At 44.2% G+C, this 12,252-nt stretch overlaps 1 protein-coding gene across 1 annotated transcript in view; it reads left to right on the top strand.

Moving 5' to 3' along the window:
• UBE2E3 (ubiquitin conjugating enzyme E2 E3) overlaps positions 1-9,891 on the top strand; it is a 101,596-nt gene extending 91,705 nt beyond the window's left edge. The window contains exons 6-8 of the mRNA XM_083714761.1: positions 3,469-3,616; positions 4,524-7,030; positions 7,435-9,891. Of these exons, the coding sequence (XP_083570887.1) occupies positions 3,469-3,616; positions 4,524-4,621 (246 nt within the window). The 3' untranslated portion in view covers positions 4,622-7,030; positions 7,435-9,891. The remainder of the gene's footprint in view (positions 1-3,468; positions 3,617-4,523; positions 7,031-7,434) is intronic.
• The last annotated feature ends 2,361 nt before the right edge of the window (positions 9,892-12,252 follow it).

Genomic DNA, 12,252 nt, shown 5'->3' with positions numbered 1-12,252 from the left:
GATATTAATTATCTATTTTTTTTTTTAAGGAATACTGGTCTTAATGCTGTTCTACCAAATGAAAATTAGGGCCAAACTACATATAATAAATGGGACGCAGGTGGCGCTGTGGGTTAAACCACAGAGCCTAGGTCTTGCCGATCTTCGAATCCCCACGATGGGGGGAGCTCCCGTCGCTCAGTCCCTGCTCCTGCCAACCTAGCAGTTCGAAAGCATGTCAAAGTACAAGTAGATAAATAGGTACCGTTCCAGCGGGAAGGTAAACGGTGTTTCCGTGTGCTGCTCTGGTTCTCCAGAAGCAGCTTAGTCATGCTGGCCACTTGACCCGGAAGCTGCAAACCGGCTTCCTCGGCCAATAAAGCGAGATGAGCGCCGCAACCCCAGAGTCGGTCATGACTGGACCTAATGGTCAGGGGTCCTTTTATCTTTACCTTTACATATAATAATGCTTGAATAGCTCTACACTTACGTATAGCATACTTTTTGAGAAATGGCTATTGCTTGTTCCAGGTTGGAAATCCAGCTTAGGTGCAAGGAGGGAGGCAGGGGACCCAATATGTATCATGCCCCCCCCCCCCCGAAGATACTTGTCCCCTCCTCCAACCCTGTGCATAAGGGCAGAGCTACAAGACTAAAGTTGTGTGTATTTGAGTCTTCCGTGTTGGAATCAGTTATCATTTGCAAAATAATGTTTATGCTAGTGATTTGTTTGTCTAACCCTGTTTATTTTTTTTGGGGGGGGGGGCTGGGAATATGGAAAACACGGCACACAAAATTGTCCCGAGTGTAATTTCATGTGCTCACTCATATCGTAGAGATATTTATGCCAGCATAAATGTTTGTTTAAAAAATTGCAGCTGCGTAGCAGATGTTTGGTGAAGAAGATTCAGAAATCTGCTGTTGTACAAATAAGACAAAATGTTAGGTTTGCGAAGCTGGTTAATCTGCTGAAGACATGCCGCAAAAATCAAGGGACCTAGATCCCAACTCCTCACCTCTGCTCCCCCTGCCGTTTCGTGCCTCGTCTAACAAGTTGTATATTCTGGCTGAGATCCAAAGAGCTATTATTGACATACCCAAGAGACTGGGTATCCCCAGTGGGCTTTTGGATTTAAAAACCAAGCAAAAAACCCTCCACACACAAGCTTGCTTTTGAAAGTTCCCAGATAGTTTGCCATGCAGCATGGAGTGCTACTGGGGGTTTTTTGGAGGGGGGGCGGGATTCCAAACCCAAAGGCTCCTCTTGATGTGATTCTGCCATCATTTCTTGCTTGTGAACTTCCAAAAAAATGAGGCAACAGGGTGGTAAATTAGAGAGCTCTTTGGTCTGATCCTGCAGAGGGTAGCCTGTGTGTGGGACTAATTGTACATTTATCCGGATCGTGTACAGTCGATCTTTTCTCTGTCCATCTGTCCCCACGTGGCCTAGCAAAGGGAGGAAATGAAATCTGTCCTCACAGTTCTGCAGAAGCCAAAGAGCCTGGTCTTGAATTTGGAACAGAACAAAGTTGCTCAGAGTTATGCATTTTTATTTATTTTTTTACAAAGCACCACCCTCTGCAAAAAGAAAAAGGAAAAAGCATTGAAAGGACTGCTGTTTTGGTTTGTTTGTTTCCTCTAGCGTGCGGTGCCATTAAGAGTTTGGATTACCCTTTGTGCCATAAAGTATTCCTTCTGTAACTAATGCATTTCAACTCTGCGCCGGGTTTGTACAGAATGTTAAAGTCAATTAAAGCAGAATGATGACACAAATTAGAGCGTGGTGTGCCTCATACATAATGATGCCGTCTAATGGGGAAACATAAGTGTTTTTCAAGTCCTTTGATGGCGAGCAGCTCCCTGTTCCATCCGTGAAAATCTCCCATGGGAATGTTAATGCTGGACAGATCATGTGATAGTTTTAGACTATCCAAGTTCAATAGAATAGTCCCCATGCACATGCAAACCTGTGTGTTTGTGTGTGAGAGAGATCTCCTGTTCCAAAGTATTGTGAACAGTATTGTGTTCATTTCATTTCTAGATCACTCTAGGGAAACTTGGAAAATATTTAGTTGTCCTCCAGAGCCCCTATGTTGGCCTGATTCATAGACTATGGTTGGGAGCCGTGTATTTCTTCCTTGCTCCTCTGCTCTCCATCCAAGTTGGTGCCCATCACTGCATACTGTGGTTGTGAATCCCAAAGTTTAACCATGTGCTGCACGAAGCTCAGTCGGTAGAGCATGCGTAGTCAAACTAAGGCCCGGGGGCCAGATCCGGCCCAATTGCCTTCTAAATCCGGTCCGGGAATCAGTGTGTTTTTACATGAATAGAATGTGTCCTTTTACTTTAAATGCATCTCTGGGTTATTTGTGGGGCATAGGAATCCTTTCATTTTTTCCCTTCAAAATACAGTCCGGCCCCCCACAAGGTCTGAGGGACAGTGGGCCGGCCCCCTGCTGAAAAAGTTTGCTGACCCCTGCGGTAGAGCACGAGACTCTTAATCTCAGGGTAGTGGGTTTGAGCCCCATGTTGGACAAAATATTCCTGCATTTCAGGGGGTTGGACTAGATGACTCTAGGGAACCCTTCCAACACCACAGTCCTATCATTCTACCCTTTGTCCGCCCTGAATCTTCCAATGTTCTTGCCCCCTGGCAGGCAACCTAACCTTAGTTGGCCCATTCCCTCAGCCCTGATGGTTCTAGCCTTCTGGAGAGCTTGTCACTGGACACTGAGGTCCAGCTCTGAGGACCTTCTGGTGGTTCCCTCACTGCAAGAAGTGAGGTTGCAGGGAACCAGGCAGAGAGCCTTCTCAGTAGTGGTGCCCTCCCATCAGATTTCAAGGAAATAAACAACTGAAAATCTGACTTTTAGAAGACATCAGAAGGCAGCCCTGTATCGGGATTTTTTTTTAAGTCTGACGTTTTACATTTTTTTATATATGCTGTAAGCTGCCCAGAGTGGCTGGGGAAACCCAGCCAGATGGGTGGGATACAAATAATAAAATATTATCTGCAGAATGTTTTGGCCTTAACATGCACTGAAATGGAACAGAGCTAGTCATCTGGGTGCCAGTTTTGTCTATCTCCCAGGCACAGAAGGACAATACAAAATAAATTCCCCTATGTTGTTGTGGTGGTTTCAAAGTGGGGTTTCAAAATGCTGTATGCATGCCTGCCAGGGAGGGGAGGGTGAACCGCAATAAAGCTTTTAACATTGATATCTACATGGCAAACATGAGTCAAGACAGCTGCTTGAAAAGTGGCAGTGGCAGGGGGGGGACCACTTTTCAGATGAGCCTTACAGAATGAGCAGCAGCAACAAAAAAATGAAATGAAATGAAAGGTCTCTATAGAAAAAAATTCTCCCACAGAGGGTGAATAATTCAAGGCTGGTTTCAAAAAGCTGGCAACAAGCTGTGCATGAAGAGCGTGTAATGATTCTCTCCCCCCCCCCCTGCAATTTACAACCCCCCCCCTTCTACCTCTAGGTTACGTTTCGCACTAGGATCTATCACTGCAACATCAACAGTCAAGGAGTCATCTGTCTGGATATTCTGAAAGACAACTGGAGCCCTGCTTTAACTATTTCAAAGGTCTTGCTGTCTATTTGTTCTCTCTTGACAGACTGCAATCCTGGTAAGGCAATGGCTTGTTTTGTTTTGTTTATTTATTTATTTTTAAAAGGACAGGAATTACTAATTGGGTAGTAAGCAGAGTCAAAACAATTCCTAGCCTCAGTTGTAAAAAAAAGGGGGGGGTAGAGATTGTTCAAAGTACAATGACTGTGTAAACAATTACATAAATGTGGGATCAGACCGGGATGAGATAAATTCAGGTTGAAAAGGTGGGTTGTTTTCCTTTTACACAGGGCGGCCTGGAAACGGATCCTCTTTGTTCAGGTTGTGTTTAAACCTCTGAATACCTGGACTTTGAAGTAGAATTGGCCGTGGATTCAGACTTTGCATTCAGTTTAATGGCGGAATGCACTCTCAGCACTCCAAGTTTGCTTAAGATTAAATCACAAAATCTGCAAAGCCCTTGAGATACCTTCCCATGTACAAAGTTGTAGGTTTGTCCAGCTCTAACTTACTTTAAAAAGGTGGAATAAGAAAGAGTGCTAATGATGATTGCCTTGGATTGCCAACCATTTTGGACCAGAGGGCACATTTTGAATGTTGAGAGAGTGCTGGGGGCACCATTCACAAAATCGCAGTTTGAAATGTTCAGGGGAAGGGGAGAGTTTTGACAGAGAAAAGGAAGACATTGTTGGAGAACCAAACCACACACACAAAAAAATTACTTCTTCTCCAGAAGTGTCCGCATTCTCTTTCCGGCTGACGTTTAGGTCAAGCATCTTGTCTTTTGAACAATGCTTCCTTGAGAAGGTTCTGCCCCGCAGCTTAGGTTGGAAACAAGTGTGGGGAAATGAACTATTGTGATGCTGATGTGTCTCTGATCTTGATGCGCCGTCTCCCTCTCTCTCTTCCCATTTCTTCTCCTGTCGTCCCCCTCCCCCCTTTCCCCATGCACCCAACTCTTGCAGCTGATCCTCTGGTAGGAAGCATAGCTACTCAGTATCTGACCAACAGAGCCGAGCATGACAGGATAGCCAGGCAGTGGACCAAGAGATACGCAACATAAGCCACGAACCGACGGCTTGGTGTGCGGCGCCAAGGTGCACGGAGGCAGCCCCTGCAGTGTGCAACCGATCTTTATAGCCTTTACAATACGGACTTCTGTGTATATGTTATACTGATTCTACTCTCTGCTTTTATCCTTTCAAAGACGGGGATATCGCTTCCCCTCGACCCTTAACCCCTCCCCTCCCCAACCACGAGAAACAGAAAGGAAAAGGTAAACGCTATCCAGAGTAGAACTTTGTAGCTGTAGATTAGTTATGTTTAAAACGCCTACTTGCAAGTCTTGCTTCTTTGGGATATCAAAATGTATTTTGTGATGTAACTAAGGATACCGTTCCTGAAGTCAACCAAATATTATAGTGCATTTTAGCCTAATTCATTATCTGTATGAAGTTATTAAAGATAGCTGTAGATTACTAGGAAATTACGTCATTTGTATTAAGCCCAGATCTATTTCCGATATGTGGTACATGCTGTTGTGAAAACTGTTTTAAACTTCTACCTTCGTCGGTTTGTAATGAAAGGGTTTCCCCTCCCCTCTTTTTTCTTTTTTTCTTTTCCTTTCACCCCCTTTCCCTCCCATCGCCACCACCTTGTAGCTCAGAAGAGAGCATCCACTGTATCATCTCAAACACAAATAAACATGTTCCCCCCAAGGAATAGTTTCTTTGTTTTCGTATTTGAAGCTAAAAATCTAAAGCAGGTTAGAATGTAGGGCTGTTTAGAGACGGACGCCCACAGTGCCCCCACCCACAGGCAGAAAGCCAGCATGAGGGGAAAAGGAAAAACCTGAGCATAAGATCTATTGCTCTTGTCTAGACTTGTAGTTTGCCTCTGACTGGTGCTCCTGAGGGACAAACTTCATGCTGAACCTTCTGCTATTCTAGTTCTCTGCATGTTAAGTCTAAGGCACCAGCAATATCTTAGGCCTGGGAGAATGGATAGATCCCATCATCATCATCCCACAACTACCTGGAGCCATCATGTCACTCTCCCCCCCCCCCCCCCAGGATCTTACGTTTATTTATTTTGTATCGTTCTTTTTTTTTTACTTGTCAGTAGCCATGAAGGGTAAATGCATCAAAAATCAAAGATGCAAGTATTTGAAAGAAATGAATGGTAAGCAACAAGAGGGGCAAAGTGGGGTGGGGTCAGAATTATGACATGTTAAAAGGTGGGATAACCCTTTCCTCTCCTGCCACAGTCCTGATGAAAATCCATATGTGCGCTCACACACACACACCTGTAAACTGCTATCAGCCCTGGGATAGACGTTCTCCACAGACTTAGAGCTTTGACGGCGCCATTGCTGGGACCACAGCAAGGGAGGAAAAGGTTAAACCACCTCTCTCCATGGTCCTGATTGAAATCCTCCCCCTCCTATTGTGCCTGCTTTTCTCCTTTTTAATAACATGCATGCAAGTGCAAATCACACGCCTGCTGTTTTGGTTTGGCCCTCCATTGTATTTAAAAGACGGACAGACCTGCTGAGGAGCAATTGATGCTTAATATATGGCGATGTCCGTGCAAATGGGTTTGCTGCGGTGGATACCGTGTGCTCACGTAAGCAAATGTCTAGGAGACTCTTAGCCACAGTTCTTCCACGGATCAGAAGTTAGAGAGCGATACGATTCTTCTCTCCCCTTGGCCAAACAAATAATACGCAACAAGTTTAGCAAGTGGCTACATGATTTCCATATTATGAATGGGTTATATTGGTAAATGCAGTCTTCCTTTATTGATAGGGCCAATGGCGGGGTACAAATGTTGGTTGGGGCAGGGCAGTTGTGTGCCTTGCTAATTCATAGCAAATCCTCGAGCAACCCACCTAATAATGTGGTTTCCTCATGGATATTTTTTTACAGTTTGTTCTCTTCCTCCCCTCCCTCTAATTTACCATAAACGAGCTAGCTTTTGCAAGTCAAAATGGAAAGGTTTTCAAATTGGTGGGCTTAATTCCCTGCCCCCCCCCCCCCCCCGTAAAAGGCGCTGTGGATTTTGCTGAGATTATAATTTATATCAGATTGCAGGCAGTTCTGTGGTTTAGACGGAGGTGTAAAATTGCAGTTTATCTAATCATGTTAAACTGTCTTCCAAAGCAGCTTGGCTGCATGCTGTGTATACCCGCTTCTCTCAAAGTGGAATGAACAGTGAGCTGTTAAATCAGAAACTAGAACATTAATATTAATAATAACAATAGTGGAGGCAAATGCACTTTTATAAGTGAAACATAGGTTCTAATTAACTAGTCGTTCTGAGTATAACCCGACAGGATGGTCTCCTGCATAAGCCCCAGTGAAATTAATGGAATCTCTCCAAAGTCGTGTCTTTGCACAATTTCCACTCAGGAGATTGCTCAGGAGAATCTCCCGGTAGAAGATACCCTTTGCAACTAAGGCCTGATTCATACATAATAATAATTATGATAATAATTTATTATTTATACCCCGCCCATCTGGCTGAGTTTCCCCAGCCACTCTGGGCGGCTGCCAATCAAGTGTTAAAAACAGTACAGCATTAAATATTAAAAACTTCCCTAAACAGGGCTGCCTTCAGATGTCTTTAAAAGATAGGATAGCTGCTTATTTCCTTCACATCTGAAGGGAGGGTGTTCCACAGGGTGGGTGCCACTACCGTGAAGGCCCTCTGTCTGGTTCCCTGTAACCTCACTTCTCGCAATGAGGAAACGGCCAGAAGGCCCTCGGCGCTGGATCTCAGTGTCCTGGCTGAACGATGGGGGTGGAGACGCTCCTTCAGGTATACAGGACCAAGGCCGTTTAGGGCTTTAAAGGTCAACACCAACACTTTGACTACATGACTTTGCAGCTTAATTTTCTACCCCCAATCTGCTCTGTTCCTTCCATGTTAAGTAGTATATGCTGTGGATATTTAGATCAGCTTGGATTACAAGTATTTCCTGTGTCACGTTCCACCGTCTTCGTTAAGGTGACTGGCAATCATAAAGCTGGAAGGGACCCTGAGGATCGTCTAGTCCAACCCCCTGCAATGCAGGAATATGCAGCTGTCCCATATGGGGTTCAAACCTGCAACCTTGACGTTATCAGTACCATGCACTAACCAACTGAGCTGTCCAGCTGGAAATGATCCATGCAATAAAAGTATCTACATTTCACCCAATGCAAGCCGTAAACTCATCAGAACAATGTATGAATCGAGTCTTAGACACAGGCATGAAATTCTTGCAACTTGTTTTGTGGCGATTACTTTCTCTTCCTTATGTTCTCTGTGGTGGTGACAAAGGGTTGCTTCCAGTTGATATCCCTCTATGGGTAGAAAGACTCATTGATCCAGCTGGGCCTTCTGTCAGCTGAGCAGATATCAAAGAGCTCTTGGGCCTCCCCTACAGTCCAGCCTCCCAAAATCCACCCTGGAGGCTTGGAGGTTCCCTTTGGAACATCAAGTGAGAGTGGAAATCCCTGAAGACCAACTCAATCCCGGAAGGCTCCACTAGATCAAAGGACCCTCTGTCAGCAGAGGGGTGCCAACTGGATGCAGCCCATAGCTTAGAGACAGAAAGACCTTAACTGCTTTCTTATGACTGATTTGCTATCTGTAATCCTCACCCACCAGATCTGCTGTGCATTTTTGGAAGTTTCGGAGCACCTCCTCCATTTAACAGTTAAGCGCTTTGCATTTATTGGAAGTTGCATTTCAGTATTTGCAATTATCTAAGTATTGTCAGAATGCAGAGGCTTCAACATGTTGCAGGTTCATGCCTGTAAAACATTTGATCTCCATGTCTGACATCACAAGACCCATGTTCCTTAATTCTCTATACTTACATAGTCTGAAACAATTTTACCTCCCAATCGAAGGCCATTTTCACTTGCCATTTGAGAGGGGTTTATTAACAGCTCAGGTTCAATTTCAGAACCTGATGCAAGAGTCATTGTAAAATTTGGGTTCTGTCTGGTTTGGCAGAGGTGAACAGACTGTTCTGTACTACGTTTCTCACAATATTCTAGTCCTCACTGAGGTGGCTAGGCTGTTTCTGGGATGTGCCACCTTGGAACTGCAGATATAGAAGAGACTCATGATTTGAACGATACACAAAAGTTCCCTCTACATAGAAAACTAAATGTTGGAGGGCAGGATTTTAGCCTAGCTATATCCCTGGCATGCTAGATTTCTGTGTACATGGAAGTATTCAGTCTCCATTACTTTCCATATTGTAGAGTTGGAATGGACCCCAAGGATCATCTAATTGAGGGTTTCTCAAATTTGGATCTCCAGCTGTTTTTGGACTACAGTTCCCATCATCCCTCACCACTGGTCCTGCTAGCTAGGGATGATGAGATTTGTTGTCCAAAAACAGCTGGAGACTTAAGTTTGGGGAACCCTGATCTAGTCTAACCCCCTACCTACCGTGCAGGAATCTTTTGCCCAACATGGGTCTTGAACCCACGAGCCTGAGATTCAGAGTCTCATGCTTTACCGAATGAGCTATCCCAGCAGTTCCAGTCATATAAGCCGCAGACTTCAGTCTGCAGCACTAAAAACCTCAGCGAGATCTAGGCCTACATCTCATTTTGTAAGGGAGCACATTATATAGGGTGTGATCTGTAGGGTGCTTCTGCTACGCAACCTTCATCCATTTCAATGGATCGTGGAAGGTCCCACTAAAATGAGTGGAGTTTATACTGCATGCACGCTTTGTAGGTTTGCACTATAACTTAAGAGAACTAAGGCCCTACAACTTCCAGGCATCGTAAGAGTGTGGGGAGAGACTCAAAAGATTTTGCTGGTTCTCGTATGTCGAAAAAAAATGCACCCATACTTTGCATGTACAGCACTCCCATGGATTTACAATGAGCTGCAAATTGTATATTTCACATATTAAATATGTGACCTACAAACCTTTCAAATATTTATGTTGCAAAATATAGAGTATAATTAAAAATCTTGTTCTGTTTTTTAATGTACTTTGTTTCATTTTGCACCTCAGATTTCAGAAACCTTTGAAGGGAGATGCTTCCTCACTATTGCCCGTTGTCCTCTTTACCAAACATTTGATTATTGAGTCTGAATTCTCTTTCTGTCATCGGTTTGTCACAACCCTGTTCTTTTTCATGTAGGTTTTTTTTTTTTGTCTGTAAATTTTATATTTACTGAAGTAAGAGGTTGGGGTTTTTTTGTGTAAACATTTAAACTTAAAAAAAATAAGAATAATTTTGTTTCTGAACTTTTCTCTGCTTACACCAAGTGGTAGAAAGAAATTTGTATTGTTAAATAAATCAATTAGTTGTTAAACGAGAATGCGTGTCTGCTTTTTGGTGTGGGTGTCTCTGACTTCGCTGTGGGAGGAACCTGCACCCGCTTGTTCTGAAGCAAAGTTCAGACATTAGCTGTTCTGTCATCAGGGTGACAGGAAGTGAGGTAACAGCCATGACTCTCCTTGGCCTAGAAAACACATAGCTCTCTGATAATGGGATAATGCAAGGAGAGTCACAATAGCACTATTCTGGTGTTCAGCCAAACGTATGAGGACACAAACCGAATGTGACTGTAGATGGTCACAGCGTTCCTGCTCTCTCCTGAATGCACAAAGATCTGAAAGGATATTTTACACATGTTTAGCCGTACATAAATCATACCCCTGGCATGCCCCCCTACGACCCCCTGGAGCAGGTTAGGGGTTTGGTATGCAATGCATTGGCCAGAAAATAGAAATATATGGAAAAAATGCAAGGGAAATTATTTAACTCTCTGTGTGTATATCATATTTCTCCCCAATGAGATTTCATGAAGTAGAAGCTGCTGCTTCTTTTTAATGAAAATTGAAGCTTCCTTGAGGGGAACAGGCCCCACTTCACAGCCCTATGCGTCAAGCTCTAAATATCAGGACAAGAGATTTTCGCGAAACCCTTTAGCCGACGATGAGGAGGATGGCGATTCGGGAGGTCATTTTCACAAAGAGGAATGTGCAAAGTGAATTCTCCTGGCTGCACTTCTGGGTGCTGACTGTTCTACCATTGTACTCTGCTTACAAGTGTAGGCCAAAACTAAGCTGAGCTCTAAGGCCCGAGAGAAAGACCCAGTGACTCATTTCAGCTTTTGTATGCAATAAAGCCTGGTGTTTCCTGCCTGTCCTGTGTTTCATGCACCTCTGTGAACCACATACAGTGGTACGTCGGGTTACAGATGCTTCAGGTTACAGACACTTCAGGTTACAGACTCTGCTAACCCAGAAATACTACCTCAGGTTAAGAACTTTGCTTCAGGATGAGAACAGAAATCACGCGACGGCGGCAGCGGGAGGCCCCATTAGCTAAAATGGTGCCTCAGGTTAAGAACAGTTTCGGGTTAAGAATGGACCTCCAGAACAAATTAAGTTCTTAACCCGAGGTACCATAGTACAAAGTATTGTGTCTGCCTGTACACACTCACTTCCTCCTCTCATCATCATCATAACAACAACAACAACTCATTGCACTCTGGGGTTGGGCATTTTGCTATTTCTGCTTCCCCCCACAATAGCAGTAGTTTTGTATGCCACAGAAAACTTGTGCAGAGACCTCCCTCCCTCATTTTAAGGCCTGCTAAAGACAAAGAAATAAATGCTGGCGGATTTACTTTGGCTTGTACAAAACATAGACACTGTCTCCGAGGAGCTCTCAGGAATGGCATTACTATTGGGAGCCACAGCCAAGGATCTCGCTTAACAAGGGCCGGGAAGAGAACAAGAGTCGCTGGCAGAGCAAACAGCACTGGGCTAAATGAACCAACCGTCTAACTTCTTGTAAGGGTACCTCATATGTTCAATCGCTAAGATAATTTATTGGCTAATTCCTCATCAGCCCTGGTTCAAAGCCATAAAAGGGCAAGTTCTCTAGATAGCGCCCAGCAAACCAAACTGCTTCCAAATTTGTGGTGATTTAAGATCCATTGAAATCAATCAGAGGGCCTTATCGGCAGTGGCCCCCTCCCCGCAGAACGCCCTGCCATCGGATGTCATGGATATAAAGAACTACACAACTTTTAGAAGATCTCTGAAGGCAATACTTCCCAGTATTGGGAAGTTTTTAAGGGTATAAATATTTTATTAGTAATAATAATAATAATATCACTTGAGTTCACACTTAAATGTTTAACATTTAATTGAAGACTTGGATTCAAACGTGCATTAGCTGCCATGCAACAGTGTTCTGAAATAACAGTACCAACTCAAGATTTCATGTGAGATTACTTCTTTGACTGTACTCCCTTTCTCACATTCAGTGGTGACACAAAATAGGGTCTGCTTAGGGAGTTGTGTCCTCTCTGCGGTGGTGGCACTGCACTCTTTGGAGCTGAGTGGTGGAGGGACAGCAATGGGGCTGGGGGAGCTCTGGTTTCTCAGCCCCACAAACATTAGCATATCTAGGGGGCTGACACCACCATTCTGGAGCTCACTCCAGCACCCCACTGGGAGGACGTCGCTGCCTCTGCCTCCATCTCCCTCGTGAGGCACCGCTGGTTGAAAACTAACCCACCAGGAAGCACTCCTTCAGCAGAAAAGGACCCTCCCGAGGTTAGTGAGAAATCATCATTCTGAAGCACACAAAGTGGACATAAAGAAAATAAGTGAATAAGACATGAACAATTCATTATTTACCAGAGGAACCTTCTCAA

Source organism: Podarcis gaigeae (genome assembly GCF_964106915.1).
Source record: "Podarcis gaigeae genome assembly, chromosome: 1".
Classification (NCBI taxonomy): Eukaryota; Metazoa; Chordata; class Lepidosauria; order Squamata; family Lacertidae; genus Podarcis; species Podarcis gaigeae.
Note: the sequence above shows the minus strand (reverse complement) of the source record. Positions and strands in the feature narration are given on the sequence as shown.